Raw genomic sequence first — 27,388 nt, forward strand, 5'->3', positions numbered from 1 at the left:
CTCCTCGTACTAAAGGGGATTCTAAAATATGTCTGTTTGCTGATGACACCAGCTTGGTAGAGAAGGATGTTGTGTGCAATACTGACAAGGTATCAAACACTGCAGTTCAAGACATGTGCTTAAAATGCCCCACACCTGTTCTGAAAGCAATATATACGCTACCTTCAATTCATTCTGACGTAAAAGTGCCACCAAAGAGCTTTTTATCACCGATACGCAAGACAGTGATGGAGTTGGAAGTTTTTAGTTTTGAGCGTATTTCTGGCGATATGTAAGTGTAATCCAGTCATCTTTCTATTGATACCACCGGAGAGATCCTTAAATAAAAAATCCAACGATATAATATTTTGCGAAAAAATAAAAGTTTCTTAAATTAACGTTTTCTTTTTCAACTGAGTGTACGAACTGATCCGTTGCCGACCGAAGTGAGCCCAATACTGCCTGTTGGTAATATTACGAGGTTTCATATTGTAGTTCAAATGCTTACCTACACTCACTTTTTCAATTGTTATGATTGGGTTTTACCTGACACTCATCCTCATAAAGTTTAATCGAACAGTAAGGCTTCTAATCTGCAGAAAGATATGGGGAAATGACACAGTGCACTTAAAAAATCTTCGATGTGTATTTCGTGCTGTTCGGAGAAAAGGAACGAGAACGCTGAAAGTTCAGAAAACTTTGCAATATCCTGACTACCTATTCGGGACTACATGATGAGAAGTAACATTGGAGACAGAAAGTGTTAATTATTAAATCAGGGTCCCGGCGGAGGTTCGAGTCCTCCCTCGGGCATGGGTGTGTGTGTTTGTCCTTAGGATAATTTAGATTGAATAGTGTGTAAAGTTAGGGACTGCAGTTAAGTCCAATAAGATTCCACACACATTTGAACATTTTTTACTAAATCAGTTAATTACAAAAATCAGTTTTATGTTATTCGGAATGAGATAAAGCAGATCCAATGTCTTCAGTCACAACTCCTCAGACGTCAGCAACAGGAAGCAGTTAATTCCATAAATTATCTGGAAGTACGCATTAGGAGTGATTTAAAATGCACTGACCATATAAAATTAATCGTCGGTAAAGCAGATGCCAGACTGAGATTCATTGGAAGAATCCTAAGGAAATGCAATCCGAAAACAAAGGAAGTAGGTTACAGTACGCTTGTTCGCCCAATGCTTGAATACTGCTCACCGGTGTGGGATCCGTATCAGATAGGGTTGATAGAAGGGATAGAGAAGATCCAACGGAGAGCAGCGCGCTTCGTTACAAGATCATTTAGTAATCGCGAAAGCGCTACGGAGATGGATAAACTCCAGTGGAAGACTTTGCAGGAGAGACGCTCAGTAGACGGTGCGAGCTTTTGTTGAAGTTTCGAGGACATACCTTCACCGAGGAGTCAAGCAGTATATTGCTCCCTCCTACGTATACCTCGCGAAGAGAACATGAGGATAAAATCAGAGAGATTAGAGCCCACACAGAAGCATACCGACAATCTTTCTTTCCACGAACAATACGAGATTGGAATAGAAGGGAGGACCGTTAGAGGTACTCAAAGTACCCTCCTCCACACACCGTCAGGTGACTTGCGGAGTATGGATGTAAATGTACATGTAGATGTAGACATTCAGTAAGTACTGTATCTCTTTCCAGTCAGTACAAACTTTAATTTTATTAATGTATTATATACCTAATATGTTTTAGAACAGTTAGTTTAATTCTGAAGACGACGCTCATAGTAGCATCGAAACCTGGTCAATTTTGACTTAATATTTGTGACCGGGGGCCTATTTGTTTCTAAGACACTCAGGAGCTTGGGTCTTGACTCGCACTGAACCGAATGTGCCGTTTTTCTTCTCCGATTTCTCTGAAGATCATGTCCGCTGTTCAAAGATATCACTAGGAGTAACGGCAACGCTCAGTGCGAACGTATGTCCCCCACACCCACCCTCCACCCTCCTCTACTCTTACCCCATCATCATTTTCCCCAAAAAAATATGAACATAATGAAAGGATTTCCTCTTGGACCCAGTGCAAGATTTTACGGAGTAGAATGGATCCAGAGGAGTCTGTTCATAAGTGGATGAAGCATTTGTCTTCTCTTGTGAGACCTTTGCCGAGGAACTGTAAGAATATGGATCGGGATGTTAACTAGAGGTACTCAAAGCGGCCCTCTTCATCTGCCGTAATTAATCGCAACCCTCTAAAATAATCAATACGGTAGTCGTTATGTGTTAAATTAATCAAGTATCTCAAGACAGTTTATTAAAATGCAAGTGTACGGTAAATCATCTGACACAGATTGACAAATCTAAACTAATACCTTGCTTAGTATGGTAAAGGTTCTGGGGGTCCGCTTGTAATAAACGCGTATCTGTATAAAAAATTCATGAATTTCCGAAATGTTAGTATTAAAAGGACGATAGCATTAGGGAAGCGTATAAGTTTGCAACCGTGGCTGTGGTTCTAAGTGTATTGATCGTAAAATCCGCAAGCCAGTCTTCACAATGAAGCTTGAAATTACTGAAACTGAGTAAAAATGAATTGATTGGCCTTATAGTTCATCTCACTGTCGTGCCTAGATCTCACCATATTAATCTGCTGGTGGAAGTTGAAGTCTGTGTGAATTCAGTCACTGGTTGCATACCAATAACTTGTATTTACGACTATGTTCAACTCAGCCAGAAAATTTTCTAAGCCCCCTACGCCGGCCGGAGTGACCGAGCGGTTCTAGGCGCTACAGTCTGGAACCGCACGATCGCTACGGTCGCAGGTTCGAATCCTGCCTCGGGCATGGATGTGTGTGATGTTCTAGGGGACTGATGACCTAAGAAGTAAAGTCTCATAGTGCTCAGAGCCATTTGAACCTTTTTAAGCCCCCTACTCAAAGAGTTGCCTGCCTGCAGAGACGCTCGGCTGATGAAGTGATGCTGTACCTTCTGCTTCCTAAAAAGCAGACTTGTGTTTTCGCGTTTTCGTTCGTCACATCATTTACACTGGTACCCCAAAGAAACTGGTATACCCATGCTTATTCAAATACAGAGATACCTAAAACCGTAGAATACGGCGCTACGGTCAGCAACGCCCATAAAAGACGGCGCAGTTTGACCGGTCACTGCGGCTTCAATAGCAGGTTATCTGGCCACATCATCCAACGACGCTACAGAACGTCGAAGTTCCAGACTCCGGCGCCTGCCTCCAGGACATCCCTCCAGCAGCAAACGTGACTTTCTGCGGTGACGGACGGAAGGCGGAACGTCTCGGAGTGCTGTTTGTTGTTCAGTGATTGTGACTGATTGCCGCGATAGCCACTGGAGAAGATGGGACCAGCTGCCGCGTAGACAGGCCTTGTCTCCTATAAATGTGATGCTCTGTTGCCTTGGTGGACGACGTTTCTGACGCGGTTTTGCATATCCAGTTTATTTTTCTGGAGGTTTAGAGGGCCTCAGGAGAAAAATAAACAGCCGATAGAAACCCGTGTCCAAAGCTGTCATCCAAGAAGGCAACAGAGCATTGCATTTGTAGGAGACAAGGCCTGTCTACAACGCAACTATAGTTCAATTCTTTTATCTTGGTGGTTCGCGTATACGCGCCCAGACGCGGGAGATTGCTGCGTTGCCAGTTGCTCGCGCCAAGCAAACTTACGTTTAGGGGGGAGCGCGCAGTTCATGAAATAAAGCCACCATGGCCGCATTAACCCTTTCGCCGCTACAGAGACGTGCTCCCCGCATTCATCACTGCACTGCTTGACTGTGCAGACACTGGTGTTCCGACTGCTTTGACACACTTTATCATTCGATTTCACTAAAACTATTTGGCCCAAAAGTTTGATTTTTACCCGTCTTCTTCACTGATACCTTCCCCCCCCACAAATGACTTAATTTTGTTTCGATGTTCAACGCAGTTATTGTGCAGCATTAAATGTAGTAAACCACTGCACGAAATTTTGAAGAGTTTGCAGAGGTAAAAGTCCATAGCGTATACTTTCCGTATGGTTGATTTCAGTTGCCACTAGAAATTTCAAAAAATTACATTCAAACGAATAAAATTCATGAAGTAAGACACTTCTATATTGTTTTTAAATAAAGAAAATATTAAACATAGAACAAGGTTTGAACTCGGAACCTTTCGCTTAGTAGCCAGACACATTAACCATTACGTTAACATAGTTAATAATCAAGTATTTTTCCTGGAGGACTTAAACCTGGGACGCAAAATACCGACAAACACTGTAGGCATGATTTTGAATTACTCACGTTTCGTCGAAGTACAATAGGAAATAAGCAATTACCGCTGTTCTTTATTGCGAAAAAGCGGTTAGTGAGAATTATACAAACACCTTTCCTTGCTAGCGCCTGAATTAGGAGGCTTATTGCTTGTTTGGTTTAATTAATTAATAGAATATGAAGCAATTGGTATAAAGAACGCTTTTTCCAAATTTTCTATAAAAGCAATTCTGCTATCGAGACATTGATTTCGTTCAGTTACTTTATTTATGACTGAACGTTTCTTAAACTGAAGACACTCATCCGTGCTCTGTACTGCAGTCCAGCTCTGGCAACGTCGTTCTCTGTTCATTGGCTTGCTGTATCCTGTGACGTCAGATGCGCAGAACGAACCTAAACTCGGCCGACGTCCTAAATGATGCGCACTTTAGCTCTATCTTCTACATTGCTGATCGTGGCAATCAATCGCAATCAGCGGTGGAGAAGATGAAGCTAGTTGCGTTATAGACAGGCCTCTTCTCCTACAAATATGATGCTCTGTTGCCTTGGTGGATAACATTGCGAGACGTTCCGCCTACAGTCTGTCAGTGAACAAAGTCATGTTTGCTGCTGTAGGGGTGGCCTAGCGTCAGGCGCAAGCAACCACAATTTCGATGCTCTGTAGCGTGGTTTCTTATCCTCGATTTGTTTCTCAGACTCGCTCTAGAACCCCTCCAAGTTTGTCAGAACATTTCTGGTAAACCGTATAGACTACAAGAAAACTTTCAGTTTGGTAGTCGACCTATTTTATGATTATTTTTGAAAGGCGAGATACTCGATGCACTTAATACAAGCAAAGAACTTTACAAGAAAAGTGAGGATGATCTTTCTAGTGATCTTCAAGCGATCTCAACAGGTTAAACGCAAACCTAACTTTGAGGGGTTGAGATGTGCAGTAGACGAAAGGGCTGTTCTTGGATGTAATAGAGACACATTTCGGGCAGGTATACTGCATCAATTTTTTTTTCCCAATCTGCATCTCGCTAAGTACTATGCAAGGATGTGACAAAGAGGAGACAGGGTACTCTATATTCTGTAATGGTTCACATCTCCTAAGACTGTAAAACGATGCAATAACTGCCGCCACGAAAGGAAAACGGAATAACTTCCCGTGAACGATCTGAAAACCACAAAATCTAGTGTTCACTAAAGCCACGGCGTACCACACAAACTGCAGTTGGTAAAGCTACGTCTGCAGTTGAGTAGAATCAGAAAGCAGCATTTCTAGAAATAAGCGAGAATTCTGAAATCATACCAGAAATTCCAGGAGGAGGGAAGGTAGGTACGAGTTTACTTTTTACATAGATCGTCTGAACGATTCTTTTATCGAAGTCATGTTGAACGAGTTAGTTTACAGGATATATATACAAGATTAACGAACATAATATCTTTTAATCTTACTCATGCAATTTTACGGTCTACCAGTTTTTAAATAAAAATTCGTCCCTGAAATAGGAGTTCCCCAGGAGAAATGATTTTATGTTATTTTGAAATTTGATTGCCTACCTGTCAGAGATTTTGTGTCAAAAATTTTTTCCTGGGTATGGAACTCCTTGCGAGCCACTGAGAACTTCAGTAATGGGTAATAAATGTCATTTTTTCTCTAGTGTTGTAGATATAGGTATTACTATTCTTCTAAAATGATGGATTATTTATGACGAATTTCATTTGCGGATATATGTAGTGTGACGGTGCAGTTAAAATGCCTAACTACATGAAGAGATGCGTATATGACGAACGCGGATGATCACCAAATGGCTCTGAGCACTATAGGACTCAACTGCTGTGGTCATCAGTTCCCTAGAACTTAGAACTACTTAAACCTAACTAACCTAAGGACGTCACACACATCCATGCCCGAGGCAGGATTCGAACCTGCGACCGTAGCAGTCGCACTGCGCGCCTAGAACCGGCGCGGATGATCACCAAATGTTATTATTTCTGCTCGCTTTTGTCCAATCAAGACTGACTTTCTAAGAGACGAGTTAGCCCAGAAAATTATTCCCTAAGGCGTTACTGAGTAGAAATATGGAAAACATATCAGTAGTTGCAGTCTTTTTTTCCAAGACTAGGAGTTATAACAAGAGTTGTAACTGTAGTAGAGAGAACCACTTCCCTCTACTAGGATTTATTGTGAAACTAGTATCATCTGCAAAAGCACCAGTCTGCTTGATGAATTTTGAGTGACGTGGTTGACATGTACAGAGTGGTTGAGCTGCCCCTACCGCTGTCGATTTATGCAACCAGCAATGTTATAGCTGCCCTTCATAAACCACTCGTGAGATTTTCATACTCTCTCGCTCTTTACACGCGAACTATTAGACCAACAGAGAAATGAACAGGTACTTTTCGTAGGAAATTTTAGGTAGCTATATTTTGTTCTGGGGTAGGTTTTCGCTAGAGGTCGTAGTTTTCGAGTTATTAAAGAAGAACATGCAAATGTGACTTTCAGAGGCACCCCCACCCTGCCGGTAAAGATTTATAGTGTGATGTCCATGGCACTCCTTCCTACGTCTGAACAAATATTTGCGACTGCACGAAATATTCCCCACATTCGAACTTATATGGTCTTCAATGACTGGCCTTATTACGCCACCTGCTTAGTCGAGCACTTACAATTGTAAAATTGGCTTTTGCGTAAATTTTAAATAACAGTTTCATTAATGTTAGCAGCATAAAGTAAACAATTACATCGTTTTATTCGTCAGGCGTCCTGGCTGCGAAGCTGCTGTGCTTGTAGGGCCAACTTTGGATCGAAGCAAAATAATAAGTTTCAGCATAAGACAGAATGTGGAAGTGCACATAAAGTTAACTTTTGTACGTTTTTCTCGAAAACAGTGGCCTCCATGGGAAACATACCCCAGTACAGAAATTAACTATATTAAATTTCCTAATTTTGCACTGAATTTTTAATCATGTATTGTTTATAGTTAACTCTGTGAATAGTGGGTATAATTGAATAACACCTCCTAACTTGTTAGGAATTGATCGTAGAATTGCATATGCAAATCGGAAGTATCATTCTGGTTGAATGTGAACTGGTGTTACTAGAATGTGATCATTTTATTCTGTAGGGCCACTAGCTTGTGCGTAGAGAGTAAGAGAATATGGAAATCTCACACCTGGGTTATGAAGGATTTCTATAACATTGTGGATTGCATAAAACAACTGTGGTAGGGGGAGCTGAATCACCCTCTATAAGGAATAAGATTGGACCCAAAATTGAAGCTTGTGGAACTCCACATTTGTGATTTCTCCCCAGTCCTTTGAATTATCCAGAACATATTTCTTGCTTTCTTTTCGTTGAGTATGATTCAAATTAGTTGTGCATAAAGCATCAATTGAATAAAATTTAAGATTTTTTTAAAAGGTAAAGAGTGCCGGTGGTGATCCGTTGAACACTGGCACGTTTTCTCCTTACATCTAGCCTAGGCACCAGTGCGCCCGCTTCCCCCCCCTCCCCCCCCCCCCCCCGGCTCCCCCTTGGGGCCGCCTATGTTCATTTGTCGTAGGTGTACGACGACTTCTCGAAGACACTGTACAAAGTGATAATGATGATGTATGCTAATGGAAGTGGCGAAATAATGTTGTCTGCTACTGGCTGGCCCACCAAGCGAAGCGAGAGGCAGCTGTCGATTTGCACACAGGGCAGCCAGTAGACGCGGGCAGCTGGGCGGAAGGCAGGGGCGCCACCCTGGCGGCGGCGGGCGGCGCCACCGTCTGGCAGGGAGGGGAGTGCGCCCTCGACGCAGGCCGCCGATTGGCCAGGGGGCGTGGCCCGAGGTCGCGGGGATGTCCCCGCGCGCGCCGGCAGCGCGCAGTAGCGAGCGACGCGCAGAGCGGCGCAGTTGACACGGCGGAGACACGGCGGTGGCACTGCGTGCGTGCGTGCGTGCGAGACAGAGTGCGTGAGCTGCGAGCGGCAGAGTGCGTGCGTGAGGAGGAGGAGCAGCAGGGGGAGCCGCGAGCGACGCCGACGCGCCGCGCCGCCGGGACCGACGCGTACACACAGCGGGTTCCACCTCAGCTGCGATGGTCATCCTGTGAGTACCGACCGGCGCGCTTTCACTTTCCACTTAACCTGCCCGCCAGTGCCGGCGTAAACACTCAGCCCCGATCGATAGCATTCCTCGCGCGGCGGTTGCCACAAACCATTACGATGACTGATGCTTATCAAAAGCCGACATCAATCGAGGGATGTGAGTCAGTGGGTGGCGTGTACTGTGTCGTAAACAAAATCCGAACGAGTTCACATGTGCAGCGATTATGCCGTCAAAGCCGGGAGTGGACGGGGGCGATAATTGCCTTATCGGTGTTCGAGGAACACGACGCGATCGATACTGACATAAGCGCTCCCGTCAACTTCTGCAAGGGTAGGGTGTCTATAAAAAGTGACGGAATGTATTTTCGTAAATTATGCCACTTTTTGCCCTGTGCTGGTAACAATACTACAGCGGAAGAAATTATTCCGCAGTAAAGTATTTACAACAGCCGCTTGAGATTCGAGAGTTCAACGTGACCGGCACCCAAAATGAGTCACATTTCGTACCAGCTTCATGTGGCACCAATCATAAGTGCGGCAGTATTGCGCAGTTGGAGAAACTTAGAAGGAACTTGGGCCAGCTGTCACGTACCATCACAGCTGTATATCTGTTGTGAAATGTTAGTGCAGACATATACAGTAGACCTACAGTTTCGTCTTAGAGCACACACAAGTTGCCAAGTTTTCGTAGCTGTTTACGTACTTTCCCGTTGATGACGAGCAAGCAAGCGTTGAAATAGCATCAACTATAGAGCATAGATTGTAGGCTAACCCGCTTTCAGAAAGTATAATTTCTTTTACTACGAACTAATCCGTGACTTATACAATATCTGCATCCAACACGTCTGGATCTTTCGCACTCTTCTTGCGCTACTTGTCAATTTCTGGTCTGATATTTATCTCACCTATACCACTGTGGCGTTCTGGACTTTGTCTGAGGTGCTATTTGCTGTCTATAATGTTGTCTCGAAGGCAAATTCGTCTTCTTTCAAGAAGTATTGTAAGAATTAATACTGCCACCGATACTTTTGTGCCTTAATCTTTGCATGCCAACGAATACCTTACTTTTCAGAGTAAGTCGAAGAAATTGGTTGTAATTTTCCTTCCACGTGTGATCCCCCGCTAATTTTCTTTAATCACATCGGAGAAGATACCAATGTTGCCTTCCTGTATACTCGTAGAGAAGTGGCTGTTAATACTGATAAGGTTATTTTTTGTTTTTTTTTAGGATTGCGCCAATTTTTGACTGGTCTTAAATTTTTTGTGAGACTAAATAAAGTAAAAGAATAAAAATATAATAAGGAATAAAAGTTGTTTGACGGCGTGTGGCGTGTTCTATTGACGGTTTTGGTTAGAGTCTCGCCACCGATAACGGCAACTGGTGCAATTGTCTAGATATTGTGCAAGGAAATGACAACACTAGCTCGTGTGTAAACGCACTCAGTTGGAAATTGTGTTAAACGTATCAGATTCAGATGTCGTAACAATGCGCGGTGACCGTGTGTTTCTTAGTTACAGTACTGATGTAAAAATGTCGCAATTGTGAGTGCCCAGCTGCAACATCAAAGTGAAGACACTGAAGACAGCGTAATGAAAACGTATGAAAATATTGCATGAAATATCTTCTTGTGAATCTCCTGTGCATCCTTATTGTGAATCTCTTGTGCATCCTTCTTGTGAATCTCACCCACCGTTCATAACAGGGACCAGCAAAAGGGGAAGTGACAAGCGGTTCACAAAATACCGTCCGCCGTACACCATGAGGTGTCCTGCTGACGGCAGATGCACATGTATTCACTTTATGCGTGGTCGCGACAGACTGGCTACAGGCAGTGAGGTTTTGAGGCTTGGTGTTTGTGGTGAACGCAGCACATTCTCGAAACCTCTGGGTTTGGGAGTCGGGTGCAGTGGGTGCAGTGCCTCTGGCGGACCCTGGCAGTGAAGGGGCGTTGCTGGCTCGCGATTAAAAGCCCGCAGCCGGCCTCGAGGCTCCCAGACCGGAGTGCCTTGAAGGCGGGCTACCCGGCACTGGGTCGCTCCTCTCCTCTCCTCTCGTACCGGCTGGCGAGTGCGGCCCGGTTGGTCCCCCCAGAAATATCGCAGTGTGTTTACATCCCGCGTCTCTGGAGAACGCGACTGTCGCAGCAGCTCGGAGGCGTGCCGTAGCTACTTACCCGCCGTGCTCCTGCCTGACAGTGGTTTTTGGGAGGTTTTTGTAGAACGTCGTCCATAAGAGACCGGCGTAAACTTGCCGGTGGCAAGCTATTCACACAGCCGCAACTCCAGCCCAAAAATCCCCGAATTCAATATATTTTTTACTCCAAAGTTCTTTGGCAGATCTAAAAACACAAATAGACAAAAATGTAGCTGAGGCCTCTATCTCCTTCATTAATAAAGTTCTGAAAACGCTATGGTTACTACAAAGGAGTCCAAAGTTATCCAAACAGATTCGTCCTTAACAACTACTGGTCATCTCACGTTTCAAGTGCCGCCCTGGATCAACGAAAAATGTCGATTTGCTTCCCGTTACAAGAAAAACAGTTTTCCATACGGAATTTTACGTGGCTGTTCCAGAGAACGGTTCCACATTAGTGTAGCGCGATATCCGGTTTAGAGATATGTGCTAATCTTTGTTAGACACGTCTTCGTTGCCCTGTCTTGCGTGTAACGCTGGCCGGTACTGTCTTTTACCACAATGGAGCAGCGCTGCTCCGTCTCTGCTGGAGTACTGGTCATTCCTTGTCTTTTACTGTCCTTGTTAACAACATATCTCCAAACCGAGTATGGCATTAGTCTGGCGTTACTCTATCGGATGCGCACGTAAAATTCCTCTTAAAAAATAGATTTGTTTGTAAATGGAAATAAACTGACGCTTTTAGTTGACACTGTACGACACATGGAACATGTAATTTTGATTGGGCTGACTCCAGCAACACATTGCAAAAACGAAGCTGCAAATATCCGCCGAAACATCAGAGAAAATACGCATGGTGACTCTCAGGTGCGGCACCCAGAATGTGTGGTGGCCATCCACAGACGGGTGTTATGTGACACAGATTTCTAAACCGCACTGTATTTATGAACGAAGCGAGTTCAGCGTTTATAAACACAATCTTCACAGTAAAATGAACATTGTTCTGCAGAAAATCATGAAACTAGGTCACAAGTTCCCCTTGTATTTACGTGTTTGCCTTCTTGTGATGCTAACAACCATGGTTTCCTAGCAAATTTGTTTACCCCAGTTGTGCCTGTCATAGTCTATCTTGAGAGGAATTACACAAATGTATATTTCTTATATATTTTTCTTATTTTTTCCTAAAAAATTGTTGCATAAACACGTAAATCACGCTAAACGCGGAACCCAGTTACACAAATTATTAAGAGTTCTGTATGTGACAGACACCCCCACGCCCCCTAAAAAACCACAAAATTCTCCGACCGAGTGATAGTCCTATTGAAATGATAACAAACGTGAACAGGTAAGTCCTTATGCTATCGGAATGAATGACACCACGTTCCATTTTCGTTGTTATCTTAAAACGCTTTATCGACTACCGAGATATTATTTTCGACTAGGACATTTCTCAATTCCTTCTCGTCATACTGTCTCAATAGTAACAATGCTATCCATACACTAACATAAAAATATTCCATGTGGGAATTTGTAATGCATGCTGAATAATATTTGTTTAGAGAAAAATCGAACAGTTGATTATGTGGGACCGGCTCAGCATTCTCCTCCGTCATTAAAAATAGTGTAAAGTTGTATTCTTATAGTATATACGCCAGTAATCTCGAACTTATTGCCGATAACACCATCATTTACCACACTGAGCCCTGTCATATAAACTGTAGTAATATCAGTCAGATCTCGACAAAATACTGAAGATTTTTTAGTTTTGGAGTCAATCATCTCCCAGAAATGTCTGACGACAACAATATGTGATGGTGTTGAGGGGAACGGTGAAGTCTGTATCGGAGTCTTGGTAGAGTTACGGGAAACTGCTCTTCTGTTTCCAACATATGTGCGATCGTTTAGAAAATACTTGCGCAATCATTACTGAAGTATTTCTCTACTGTGTGATTTTCATATCCCTTTGGAGATATTAATGAAACCATATCATAATCCATGTAGTTCGTTAGATTTGCCATACACAGGATAGCGACTTTATTTTATCTGTATATACGTTGTACGCTGAAACGACTCGTGCGTTACCTATTGTAAAATGGGTCTACTAACTGAGAAACATTGAAGGCCGTGGGCACAACAGCTCAGCAAATTTCCACCGTTGTTGCTTGCAAGCTACAGGATCACATACAAGAGAAAATGTTAGGGGTAAAGTGTAGATATTTTTATTGGTGATTGAGGACAGTGTACTGAAAAACATTACATCAGTATTTACTTCATTTTCAGATTAATAATTATAGTTTTAGGTTGCTTAGTACCTCCAGGTACATGCGGCAAGAGCAGCTAAGGTGTTGAAGTATGGATGCAAAACGGTTAGTCTATACAGACAAGCGTAGTCCACTTAGAGGTGCAGTTACGACCTTGGAGAAAACATCAGATATTGAATGATGTGATGTGTTTGCGGGAAGATTGTTAGACACAGAGAAAAAACAATTTACGCACTGCAGTGGGTCCGTATTACGATACCAATGATCACGATAACTGCGCTTATACCCCTAACGCAGTTTAAGGTCTATATCTTAATAAACTTGTACAATTGAAAAAGCATTACGCCAAACATTTAAGTGCGAGTTGCAGAGCAATCACGCAGATATCTGCTAACAGGGGACAGGGAGAGTTTAGAGCTAGGGCGAAGCAAAAGGCCGCAGATTTCGGTGACTGGCGATGGAATGTAATGGAATACCTTGCAGAAACCTGCTTACTAGATACCAAACACCGGCTTTGGGGATGGTATCTACCTACAGTCATTTCCATAGGAATAGTGAAGATGTAGCTAGACTAATAACAGCATGCGCGGACCCAATACCACACACTTTGTAGATACGGAGCTCAGGACGTTGGGGATTGGTCGCAGTGCCAGCAGCGTGCGCTCCGCCAGGCTACACGCGAGAGCCCCGTCAGTCGCGTGCCGGCCGGGACTGGTTATCCTTGCTGTGAGTCACCGCGTGGACTGCCAGGCTTAGCGGCGCTGGCGCTTCGCCGTCACTGCCGCCTCACCACTGCTCTGCGGGCAACTGGCCCGCCACCGCAGGGCTGCTGCGAGAGGCTGGCCGTCCACTGTGTGGCTCCCATGTCACAAGCGGTGGCACCAGCGGCGCCATCCCTCAGGGCTCAATGCTTGGTCCTGCATTCGAGGCAAAATATATAAACCATGCAAACATCTGCAAGCTGATTCAGCATAGCTAGAACTCTCCTAGAGACAGAACACCATGTCGTAAGGGAAGGGTATCAGCTGCGACGTCCCTTAGGGCAGAATGCTTGGCCCAGCGTTCTCCACAACATAAGTAAACCGTAACATATATGGAATCTTGTCTAGCATAGCGACGCTAGTACAACATAGGGATCATCCATTATGGGCATCAGTTTCGGCTCAATGCTTAGCCCAGCTTTCTCTCCTCAACAGCGGTCTAAGGCGATGCAAAAATGGTTCAAATGGCTCTGAGCACTATGCGACTTAACTTCTAAGGTCATCAGTCGCCTAGAACTTAGAACTAATTAAACGTAACTAACCTAAGGACATCACACATCCATGCCCGAGGCAGGATTCGAACCTGCGACCGTAGATGTCACTCGGCTCCAGACTGTAGCGCCTAGAACCGCTCGGCCATTCCGGCCGGCTAAGGCGCTGAAGTCATGGACTGTGCGGCTGGCACCGGCGGAGGCTCGAGTCCTCCCTCGGGCATAGGTGTGTGTGTTTGTCCTTAGGATAATTTAGGTTAAGTAGTGTGTAAGCTTAGGGACAGATGACCTTAGCAGGTCAGTCCCATAAGATTTCACATACATTTGAACATTTTTTCTCCCCAACATACATAAACTGTACAAGTGTCTGGAATCTAATTCATCATAGCATCTACAGTATGTAGCTCCCATGTGACAAGCGGTGGACATCATCTGCGGCATCCCTCAGGGCTCAGTGTCTAGACGAGCATTCTCTACAACATACACAAATCATACAGATACCTGGAAGCTGGTCCAGTATAGCCAAGCTGCTCCAAGAGACAGGCCCTCCGGTGTGTACCTTCAGTGGCACAGAAGGTGGGCCTCAGCAGTTGCGTCCCTCAGGGATTAATAACTGGCCCAGAATGCTACCCAACATACAATAATTATACAATTACCTGGAAGCTGGTCTAGCATAGCGATGCTACTCCAAGAGAGAGGCCACCCAGCATGTACCTCCCACGACACAACAAGTGTGACGTCCCTCATGGATCAATAACTGGTCCAAAACGCTCCACAACATACGCAAACCGTACAGTTACCTGGAAACCAGGCCAACACAGCGAGGCTGCTGCGAGAGAGAAGCCATCCAATATGCGGCTCCCACGTCTCAAGAGGTGGGCGTCAATTGCGGTGTTCGGCCGGGCTCAATGCTTGACCCAGCCTTCTCCACAGCATACATAAACCTTACAAATATTTGGATTTATCAGTTTGTAAAGGTGTGAAATGGAATGATCATATACCCCAGTAGTAGGTAAAGTAAGTGGAGGACTTCAGTAAGGTGACGGGAAAATGCACTCTAGAAAAGAGATTGGTTACCAGACGCACATGTGATCCATCCTAGAATGTTGCTCAATAGTGTAGGACCCATACCAAATATGACTGACAACCGCATTGAATGTATACGAAGAAAGGCTGTACGAATGGTCACAAGTTTGTTTCACTCTTGGGAGAGCATCACAGACACGCATCACGTTGTGATTTGCCTTTAGAATCCTGTGGGAAAACTTTCCTAGAAGAGTCAACCAATATATTGCTCCCGACAAGGGAGCGCAAAGGTAGAGAGATTAGAGCTCACATGGAAGCTTTCCAACAATCGTTCTTCTCTTTCACCCTCCACGAGCGGAAAAGAAAATTGGGAGAGTGTGATAAACGAGAGTAGCACAGAAAGTACCCTCCACCTCACACCTTAAGGTGGCTTGCGGAGGATGCTGAAAAACATGACAACCGTCGAGCGTGCTGCAGATGCCTGCCTGTAAAGTTCCAACAATTTCAGCAACCACTACTGAGCGACGAACGTGGGTATGTGCTAAAACCCTATAGATATGAAGATCGCAATGACAAGATTAGACTAATTACAAAGCACACAGAGCCATTAATCAGCCCTTCTTTCCGCTCCCTGTACGCAAATACGATGGAAAGCAACCCTAATAGGAGGTAGAATAGGAAGTAAAGTGATCTCTCAGATCTTCTTGGCCTCATTGATTAACGCTGTGCTTTAGAGTGTTCAGTCTAGTGATGTCCAGGCAGCTCGAATCTCCTGATTACATATTGTGGGTAAAACAGAATCAATAACTCAGCTAAACACCCGAAATTGTACCATCAATAGGAAGTACCGTCTTCCGTACACTTCACAGTGTTTTTCAGAGTGTAAATGCAGGTACTTGTAGCCTACATCAAAGACGCTAAGTAGCCTTCTACAGAAAGGCGTACCTGATAACCACACGATTACTGTGTTTTGTTTCCCTTCGCTGTTGTTAGCTGCCAGCATACGGACGTCCATCACACCTTACACAACGTTAATTTTTAGTACAGTAATTCCAATGCAAGAATTTACTTAAAAAGCAAAGTAAATCTCTCGTCAACCAGGAAGTAGTTTGAAAACTGCAGCGCTTCTCTGGGCATAGTCCCTTCCTCCGAATTTTGGACTGACTTACTCAGTAGTTTAAAGTTGTTGCGGCCCACAGTGCAAATTGGCATTTTTCACTTATAGAAGTTATTTGTTACTTATGCATTTATTACTGAATTTTTAAAGCCGTTCCTTTGCAGTCTAAAACTAGTTACGTTCTATGAAATATATTCGAAAAACGTACATCACAGAAATAGTTCCATTATTTCAACCAATTGACTGTCAACAGTACAAAAAAACCTTGTAATGCTAAGTACTGACAAATCACTATGATAAGTAAAAAACAAAAAAGCCGAATTTAATAACACAAAAGTAGCTTACTACGAGTAGAAGACAAGAGAATAAGAGCGTTACCTTCGGACTCCCCTCTCGAGCCCGCTGGTTATGTGGATGCCCTGGAAACGAGCTGAGGTCTGGTCACAGGCCAGCAGGTACCGCCTCTCAGTGTTACTAGCAGTGACCAGACTACTATGCGACTATATCCACTGCCACCTGTAAATTCCACAAAATTTGTGACAATCCGGGAGAGTTCGTAAGGTGAACTACTATTCTAAGGGTCACCCACTCAGTGCTGCTTATATTTTTTTCTTAAATAGACGAATCCGCTGTTAACATGGTCTTCCTACACTAAAAAGTACTACTGCTTAAGCACTGATTGATATTTAGTTAAACTTCGAGCTGGCCTCATTAGCAGGGGTAAAAGAACCGATATATGAGAGAAAAAAATTGCAACACCGCCTAAGAATCGAGGCCCAGAGCTTTGCGTTTGTCATAACCGAGTCAGAAGTCACACATGCCTGGTACCTCTAAAATAGAAATCAACGAAGTATTTGTATCGTACACAAACAGAAGAAAACTTGCCTGAAAAATATTTCATGCACCTTAAGATAGACAACGCAACGTACATAATCCACAATGTGCAGTACATGCTGTAGGTTGGGTTGCCCCCGTAAGGCGCATGAAATATTTTCTCGGTCAGCTTTATTTTGCCCATTCTGTAGGTGTAAAACACGAACACAAACGAAATATACTTTCACTGCGAACCAGTGTCTCTGTCCAGTCACATACAACTAACTAGTTACGCTCTCATTTAATACGTGTCCTTTCTCGTGACAGGACTAACCTCGATTTTGGAAGGGACACTTTTGCACTAACCAGTGCTCAGACAAACGTACACTTTTTACCAATTGCACGAGACAACAGATAATTCATTTTTACATTTGCACTGAACAAATAACACATTGATTCGGCCTTCAGATTTTGTTTCCAGTAGACTGGTTTGAAATTTCCTGCGCCTTAACCGTATGCGCGGAATCATTCGTCCTGCTCTGCTGGCGTCTTTTCCCATTGGAAATCCACTGATATGACGACACCTGTGCTTGCATCTGCCTGTCATGTGCTTCTTTCATATCAGATGAACCTCATTGAATATGACTGTCTTTTTCCTTGCTTCTGTTCATGAAAGTCAGCATACCATGGTCAGGAAGTGTATTACTTAGGATTCCGCCAAAGCTATTTCCACTTTTGGTTAAACCGTCCGCTGTGCAACAAGATGTCAATGAGATTCCGTACCAGCGAAAAAAAAATATATCACATTGCCCTACTTGTTCAGGGGAACTGGGAAACGATTCCTGTTGATGACAACAGTCGTCTAACGTGACACCCGCCTGTGTAGCAAATCCACTATTTTTGTTTATGGGCTGAGTTGTTCTTTGAAACGCCTGCCCACACTACTCGGGAACAAACGGTAAGGTACTTGTGCAGATGGCTATTTCGTCGCAGTTGGGAGAAGGGACAGGACACGCCGTTGGTATTCCCACAGGGCGTTGATCTGAGCTCTCCTGCTGCCACGGGCAGGCCGAGAAGTCAAACGCCACCTCTTCTGCTGGTGGTAAACCCCGACTTCTAGGGGGAACAGTTGGCCATCTCTCCACTCCACTTTGCGTCACTTTGTGGGGTCAGTAGTTAGTCGTCAGAGCAAATGTTTTCGCTGTCTCTGTGGAGCAGAGCTTGTAAAGCATAAGACCTGCATTTCTGAATCTACATTGACAAAATGATGGTACATGTGTGTTCTAGTAATAAAGTATTATACACGCATCAAAAAGGTTTTTCATCACCTGTGATTCGAGAGTTCAGGAAAATGTACAGAAAGTTGGAATAGAAATCAACATCATTTATGCTCTTTTCATTGCTCATTAAAACCATTCACTGCATGTTGTACCACCATACAGCGACACCTTCAGAGGTCGTGGTCCAGATTGCTGTAAACATCGGTACGTCTAATACACAGTAGCACGTCCTCTTTCACTGATACATGCCTATATTCGTCGTGGCATACTATCCACGAGTTCATCAAGACACTGTTTGTCCATATTGTCCCACTCCTCAACGGCGTTCGGCGTGGATCTCTCAGACTGGTTGGTTGGTCACATAGTTGATAAACAGCCCTTTTCAATCAATCCCAGGCATGTTCAATAGGGTTCACGTCAGGAGAACATGCTGGCCACTCTAGTCGAGCGATGTCGTTATCCTGAAGGAAATTCACAAGATGTGCACGGAGGGACGCGAATTGTCATTTACGAAGACTAATGCCTCGCCAATATGCTGCCCATATGGTTGCACTATCGGTCGGAGGATGGCATTCACGTATCGTACAGCCGTTACCTGCGCCTTCCATGACCACCAGCGGCGTACATCGGCCCCACATAATGCCTCTAAACAGGTCCCCGATGATTGTCTGGTTGAAGGCATATGCGACACTCATCGGTGAAGACAACGTGATGCCAATCCTGAGCAGTCCATTCAGCATGTTTTTGGGCCCATCTGTACCGCGCTGCATGGTGTCGTCGTTGCAAAGGTTGACCTCGCAATAGACGTCGGGAGTGAAGTTGCGCATCAGCAGCCTATTGCGCACAGTTTGAATCGTAACGCGCCATCCTATGGCTGCATTAAATTATTATTCAAGATGATGGCGTTGTTGTCAGGGTTCCTCCATGCCATAATCCGTGAGTAGCGGTCATCCGTGTAGTAGCAGCCCTTGGGCGGCCTGAGCGAGGCATGTCATCGACGGTTCCTGTCTGTCTGTATCTCCTCCATGTCCGAACAACATCGCTTTGGTTCACTCCGAGACGACTGGACACTACCCTTGTTGAGAGCCCTTCCTGGCACAGAGTAACTATGCGAACGCGATCGAACCGCGGTATTGACCTTCTAGGTATGGTTGAACCTCCTTCCTGGTGGAATGACTAAAACTTATCGGAAGATTTTAAATGGATGCTTCAGATCACGGTAACTCACGACAACGGGCAGGGTTTAGCCATTCTAGGAGTATGAGTGGAAAAAAGCTTATACAAACTGAAAAGGAGGCACATCAGAATCAGTAGGGATTACGAAAAAAATAGAATAACGTAGCGTAAAATGATAATGAGGTCTTTGACGATTTCCGTCTGTAAAACCCATCCCTTGTAGGATGAATAACACATTTCATGTGGTCTGCGTCAACATTGCCCGGCAATTGGGGAGAATTCGGTGCGAAAAATGAGAAAATGCAGAACTGAAAAGCGAGTATTTTGTGTCAGGTACGACCTGTCATACATACTGCGGACTTCTTAGCTGTGGGAAAGTGTCTGGGTCAAGAGGATAATGGAGACGCATAGACTTAAAGAGGGTAAGCAGGTAAGAACAGCTAGTAATCTGGCGCGGTTAGGGATTCACGAACTTCATCAAAAGTAATGCACTAAGGAAAGTGTGTGAATGTGATATTTGTCAACGAGTGAGGACCTACTAGCATGAATCACTTTACTGCTTTATAGAACTGCAACCAACCGAAAAACTGTAATTTTAAGTACTGAGAAGAATATTGTCCGCTATGAGATACAAAATAATTTATTACGGTAGCAGCTAAAAAAAAATAAAGCACATGCTGAAACCAGTCTTGGAGTGAGAAATCTGCCTTGATAAACCTCGCGTTTTGCTTATCACGTAAAACAGATTTCCATGTATGGGGTTTCATCATTAGAGCCACTTTACTGAAATCACGTAGTTATTCTGCGACTGCACACTAATCAGCTTGCATTCTCTCTAATAAACAAATCATAAGGTTGAATCAAGGCAGATCTACTCAGAACGAATTTCAAATGGCAATCGCGGCCCAAACACTGGAAATTTATAAATTATCTTTTCTGTTGCATTAAATGCTGTAGACGAGATTTCGTTACTCTCGTTTTAGTTTAGTCTGTATTTGACAATTAGTGCAATCGAAGAGATTATAAATTGAAAAATAAATCCATTAATTCAACGTCTATGGCAATTAACCACTAACGAGGCAGGAAATGTGTCAATAAGCTAACTACGCGTCTTGTTTTTGTTGCTTTTACCTGTGTTGTGCTATACATAACAGGGCTTCCATAATTTGTTTCGTTCAGCACATATCTTCGTTTTCCGCTTGTGACAATTTTTTTCTGAAATATATAGAGATAAAACACTGCGGTTCCAGTAATAATTGCAGTGTTGTGCATGAATCTGCTGTCCACCAGGAACAGTTATTGGTTGTCATAAAACATGTTGTGCCGAGCTCTATTAATAGTACTGGAGATTCTTTCACAGCACAGGCGGTACAACAGTAAAACGAAGTCAACAGTGAGGAAGTACGAAGTGAAGAAAACGGACGGTCGCTTTAAAGATAAACATCTCTCTTTTAAGTGAGTTGCGTTCTTTAATGCGCGCTACACAAGAACAAATTACTTACTTAACCACAAGGATAATGCATGATAGGCTTTACCGAGTCTCGAAATTACTTGTTTCGATAGTACTAGTTTAATCAGTGTATTGGCGTCCAGTTTAATGACGCTGTCCATCCGATAACCACCGTTATTACGTGGCATTAGTCTTCTCCTACCCAGCAATTAACACTCTGAATGGTCACGGACATCCCTGGTGTTCGCTTTCGGCGTCAAACAAAAACGATGACTACCTGCCGCTCCAGGCGAGTCTGAAGTGACGAGTTCATCGTGAGGCGAGAGGCTGGCTGGAGCCCAGAGTGGAGGCTCTCCCACTGTGGAAGCGACAAAGAGTGAAAGAGCACGCTTTCCGATGATACACAGCGAATAGTGAATGCTTCGAGCAGGCCAGTGATGGACCAATTGTAAAGTTAACCTCAGTTGACCGACACAGTCGAGGCATCGGACTAGAGAAAAGGCAGCGTTCGAATCCCGGGCGACCATTCCGATTTAAATTTCCCGCGGTTGAGCAAATGATTTTTAAGAAAAGAAGGGATTTTTTTCCTTCTCCAGTGTTATTCAGTAGAGTTCTGGAATGACGGTCAGCGTTATCGAAATGCATTTTTGTTCCGTGTTCGCCAGAACATCTGGAATTCGCCCACTACGCTAAGTGAGGTGGCCTAGCGTTCGGACTACTCCAGTTCAAATCCCTCTAGCCCTCCCTGTTTAGCTTTCCCTTGGTTTCCGTAAAATGCTGAGATGATTCCCTTAAAAGGGACAGGTCTGCTTTCATTCCCAACACCCACCAATCCGATCTTATTCTCCGTCTCTATTTACCTAAAAAATTATAATAATTTTAATAATTTAATAGTAATAAGCTGGTGGTATTAGAATTAAAAATTATTGTATCAAAGTATGAATGTATCCAATGACAACGTGAATAACAGTGCGTACTAAGAACTAACAGCATTTATATTAGCGTTGCTATAGCAGCTGCTGTTGCTGACAGTAATAGAGACAGTAGGAGATACCAAATGAATCTATACGTGACATTTTCTGACATAATGAGTTCTGAGGCAGAGAAATTCTGGTAGACTCCATCAGATACGGACTTCGAGAATGAGAAAGGTCTTCGTCGGAAAGAAGGATGTTAGTTGTAATGGGGTAGAGTGTACGCTAAGAACAAAGACAGAACTTATTGTTCCACGATATAAGAAGGGGAAGCATCAGTCGTAAATTTTTAATCTGTTTATTGCAGATCGATGTGAGCTTCAGTGCATTATATCCAAGTCATAATGATTTATCGCAAATACAATACCACATTAAAGACAACGGACATCAATTTCACTTATATTAGTTATCTCTCCTCGTCCTTAAGGCTCTGGACTGGACAACAGAGCGGAAACACTCGTTCCCATCCGAGCATAAACCTTTTCTCGCCCCATTCCACAGGCAGTAGTTTAATTGATGTTGGTGATCTGTAATATCAAATGGTACCGTATGGTATTATGTTTACGATAATACACTGAAGATAGCTTCACAGTAGCTGAAATAGGTCTGCAGAAAACAGATTAAAAATTTATGACCGATGCTGCTATTCCTCCTATCGTGGATCTCATTAATACAGTATTAGAGCACGCTGTTCCTGATGGAAACAAACATAAATACATTATTGTGTCGGCCCCGGTAGCTGAGTGGTTCACTACCTATTCGGTATGGCGAAAAATGGTTCAAATGGCTCTGAGCACTATAGGACTAAACATCTATGGTCATCAGTCCCCTAGAACTTAGAACTACTTAAACCTAACTAACCTAAGGCCATCACACAACACCCAGTCATCACGAGGCAGAGAAAATCCCTGACCCTGCCGGGAATCGAACCCGGGATATGGCGAAAAGACAGTACCCGATTTTTGGTATTACCTCAACGAACTCTGTTATTATGAGATTGAAAAAACAACGGAAACAATACAGCAACGAGACGACAGTCATCGCAAAATTCGCAGCGGGCTATAGTATGGAGCATCCTTATGTCGTAACGGGACGACTTCCTATCATTCTTTTTATATAGCCGTAGAGGGACGACTTTCCTTTATGCATTTGTATAATAATAAAAAGAAATAAAACAAAATAAAATAAACATCATCAAAAAACATAAATTTGACACCACAACACAAAAGAGACCAGGATGCAAATGGACAGCGGAGTGAACACATGAAGAAAATTCGGGCTCAGAAATAACATAATCATCATAAAGGAATTCAAGTTCAAACGCTCTCTTAAATGGGAATAATCTAAAATAATAATAATAAAATAAAATAAAATAAAAAAGTGGTCAGCGCGACAGACTGTCAATCCTAAGGGCCCGGGTTCGATTCCCGGCTGGGTCGGAGATTTTCTCCGCTCAGGGATTGGGTGTTGTGTTGTCCTAATCATCATCATTTCATCCCTATCGACGAGCAAGTCGCCGAAGTGGTGTCAAATCGAAAGACTTGCACCAGGCGAACGGTCTACCCGATGCTATGCCCTAGTCAAACGACATTTACATTATTGTTGTTTTACTAGGTGTTCCATCAACTGTCTTTGGGAACTGGCTATCTGATATAGTAAGGGGGTAGTTGGGTTCCTGCTGCTGCTGGTGTGTGACAGAACTGTGTTTGCTCTGTTGGGAACAACTGTTTCTGCTCTGTTGTCCAGACGAGAGTTTTAAGGCCGAGGAGAGATACAACGGACGGTGTATGTTAATGATAGAGGAGACAGAGTGTATGGAAATGTCTCTGACTGGCTGCATCCAGCCGCGGTAGCGGTACGTGGAAATGTGATCAAAAATTCGATTGTCACAGACATCTCTTTAGCAGGCATTAGTCACCAGTTACAAGCGCTGTGAGGACATATGAGAAATACCTTGCAGGATAACATCACTGAAAGCAATAATTGAAAATACAAGCGTTTGTACAGGTGCCTTTCTTACTTCTGAAGACATCGTCGTCGTTCCTTTATTCCACCCCTTGGTTATTAAACTATCGAATTACGTTAAAACTAAATTGTGGCTATGTGGCATACCATCGATTATAGCACTTCATTTTCAATATACCCCTGCCCCTTCAACCGCTGTTAATATTTTTTGCAAGCTTTTCCCCGTATACTTTCGTACGAAGACCGTAATATTCGTCTTTAGTTAGTGTTTGAGAGAACTTTAATATTACTTATAACTTCTGCTTTTTTATTGTTGTTATTGCAGTCTTTTGTCCGATGACTGATTTGATGCCGGCCTCCACATTAGACTATCCTGAGAATGTCTGTTATTCTCTGTACAATTACCGCAACTCCTTACACCTGAACCTGATAGGTGTAGTCAGGCATTCATCTCCCTCTACAATTTTTACCTCCCACTCGTCACTCCATTAGCAAATTAATTATTCCTTGATGCCTCGGCATGTGTACTGTTGACCGATTCGATCTTTTAGCCAGCCCATAAAGCTCTTGTCTCCTCGATTCTGTTCACTCCTTCATTATTTATCGAATATACCTATTAAATCTTGAGCCTTCTTCTGTAGCACCACACGTCAGGAGCTTCTCCTGTCTTCTTGTCAGTACTTTCGGAGCCCGCGTTCCACTGCCGTATGAGGAACATTTCAAGCAAATCCTTTAACAAAAAAAGCTTCCTAACCCTTTAAATTTCATGTCAAAAATTATATAATTTAGCTCTCTTGCCATTGCAATTCTGCAATTTCTGCCGTCTCTGCTTCTACCTTTGTCATTTATTTTGTTGTCCAAATAGTAAAACTCATGTACTGCCACAAGCGTCTCATTTACTACTCTAATTCCCTCAGCAATGTCCGATTTAATTCCACAGCATTCTATTGCCCTTGTTTTACTTTTGGGGACGTGCATCCTGTAATCACTTTTCAATACGCTGTTCATTCTGTTCAGTTGCTCCTCCAAGTTCTTTGTAGTCTTCGATTGAATTACAATGTCATCGCAATTTTTTTTCCTCTCCAAATTTCTCGTTGGTTTCCTTCACCGTTTGCTCATTGTGTCAAGTGAATAACATCGGGGATGTGCTACAAACCTGCTTCACTCCATGCTGAACTACAGTTTCCTTATAGTATTATAACGGCAGTTTTATTTGTGTGAAAGTTGTAAATAAACTTTCGATCCCATAGATATCTTAAAAATACAGTCAACTAATAATAGTACGGACAGGTGCGTATATGCAGTCATTCTTCCCAAGCTGCATTCATGAACTGACCTGAAAGGAGCGAATAGTTTTCCTTGACGGCGAGTCTTCATCAGAAACAAGGGTATAGTCAGGTGTGCTCCAGGAAAGTGTGATAAGATCGCTGTTGTGTTTTGTATACTCGTACATAAATGATCTGGCGGACAGAGAGGGCAGCAATCTGCATTTTTTTTGCTGATGATATGTTCGGGAACGTGTTCAAGTTGATGGACTGTAGGAGGATACAAGATGGCTTATACGAAATTTCTGGTTCGTGTGATGAATGTAGAAAAATGTAAGTTAATGCTGATGAGCATAAAAAACAAACCAATAACATTCGGCTACAGCATTAGTAGTACCCTGCTTGACACAGTCACGTCGTTTCAATATCTGGGGGTAACATACATGAGTATGTCTCCATTGGAGTATGGTCGACTTCGGTTTATTGTGAGAGTTTTGGTGAAGTGTGGTTCATCTGTGAATGACGCTGCATGTAAGAGGCTAGTGCGACCTATTCTTGAGTACAGCTCGAATGCTTACGATCCGCACCATTTCGGATTAAAGGAAGACATCGAAACAATTCTGAAGCGTGCTTTTGTATTTGTTAGCGGTAGGTTCGAACAACATCTACGTACAATTGAAAGAAAACAGCCCTCGGTCACTATTTTTAACGAATTAACCGGGTTTCATCACTGCTAGGAGTGTCTTCCTCAGAATTTAAATCAAAGAATGGTCTATAACATGGTCACAGAATTATGACCACAAACGTATGATACAGAGTATAAATACGGAATCATCGTGAAAGTCTGTCAGTACTTACATGTCATTTACATACTATGTATCATACGTTTTTAGTCATAATTCTGGGACCATGTTATAGGCCATTCGTTGATTTAAATTCTGAGGAAGACACTCCTAGCAGTGTTGAAACCCGGTTAATTCGTTAAAAATAGCTACCGAAGGCTGTTTTGGTTTCTGAACGTGCAGCCATGTACAAAATTTTGTTAACAGCTAAGTATTAGAGAGATGCTTCGGAAGCTGAAATAGAAATTGCTGGAGTGAAGGCGACGTTCTTTTCGCGGAACCCTACTGAGAAATTTAGAGAACCGGCTTTTGAAGCTGACTGCAGAACAGGTCTGCCACCAACATACATTTCACGTAAGGACCACGAAGTTAAGACAAATTAGGTCATATAGACGGTCGCGTTTTCCTCTCTGTATTTGCGAGTGGAACAGGAAGGTAAATGACTGGTAGTGGTACACAGTACCTTCTACCAGGCACCGTAGAGTGGCGTTAGAAGTGTGTATGTGTCTATGTGGATGCAGAAAACATCCCCCTTGCCACGGACGATGTATTGGTTCGCAGACTCTACAATATAGGATTGCGATGGAGATAAACGCCAAATATCGGATAACCATTGCAGGTGTGAACGCACGGCGCGGGTGACAATGAGAAGCAGCGTTCTCGCTGTCAGAGTCGTGCGAGGGGTGGAAAGAGTAATAGGGCAGCCATTTCACGCGAACCGGCTTTCGACACCCGATAGAAGATCGGCAGCTGGAAAAAGCGCCCTGGGGAAACCAAGGGGCCGGCTATCCCTTCCACGCGCTTCCGCTTCAACCCCCTTCCCCGGCGGGCCGCCGCCGCGATTGGCTTCGCCGGACCCACCCTTCCGGCGGCGTCGCCCAATAGCGTGCCGCCGAACTCTTGGCCGCGTTTTGCCATTGGCGAGCTCCAGATTCGGCCGCGGAAGTGGCGCGGGCGCGCGCCGATGCCGCCGCCGCCGTTGCGCTGCGGGGCAGATGCGGGCACGCAGTAACGCACGCGGCAGCGAGCGCGCCGGTGACCACCCGGTCGCCGCGGACTCGTCCCACTGCTGAAGACGCGTTGGCCAGCGGGTGCCGAAACGACGCCGAGAGGAGAGGACAGGAGTGGCCCTTGATGCATGCACCTGCAGCCGCTGGATGCGGACCCCAGGTACGGTGCCCGCAGCCGTCTGCACCGGTGATCAACAGTGCCACACCCCTGTCCCTCTCATGCTGCACAGTGGAATACAGTGAACAACTTTTTATACGAAAACAATTACGGTGAAAAATCTTTTATCACGAGATTATCCTGGGTCCCGACAAAACACCACAAGCTTATCGAACGGTTTACGAATTTTCCATACACAGCCCAGATATTATTAAAAAAAAAAATAGACTGAAGTGTTCTGTTGTAACTAGAACTAACTATTAAAAATACACCCACAATTCTTTAAAGAATCGAATCCTATGTATAAAACGACGCCAAAGAACTTACTACATTCCAAATGAGTTAATGTGTTAAACTTTTGA

General features: G+C 43.8%; 1 protein-coding gene across 2 annotated transcripts in view; it reads left to right on the top strand.

The window, feature by feature from the left end:
- Positions 1–8,106: 8,106 nt before the first annotated feature.
- LOC126272368 (uncharacterized) overlaps positions 8,107–27,388 on the top strand; it is a 72,055-nt gene continuing 52,773 nt past the window's right edge. Inside the window, exon 1 of one of the 2 annotated variants that reach the window (XM_049975177.1) lies at positions 8,107–8,305. In XM_049975177.1, the coding sequence (XP_049831134.1) occupies positions 8,295–8,305 (11 nt within the window). In that variant the 5' untranslated portion in view covers positions 8,107–8,294. Of the gene's footprint in view, positions 8,306–26,852; positions 27,030–27,388 lie in introns of those variants that run through there. The other variant, XM_049975176.1, reaches the window with a different exon arrangement.

This window comes from Schistocerca gregaria, chromosome 5 (genome assembly GCF_023897955.1).
Source record: "Schistocerca gregaria isolate iqSchGreg1 chromosome 5, iqSchGreg1.2, whole genome shotgun sequence".
Classification (NCBI taxonomy): Eukaryota; Metazoa; Arthropoda; class Insecta; order Orthoptera; family Acrididae; genus Schistocerca; species Schistocerca gregaria.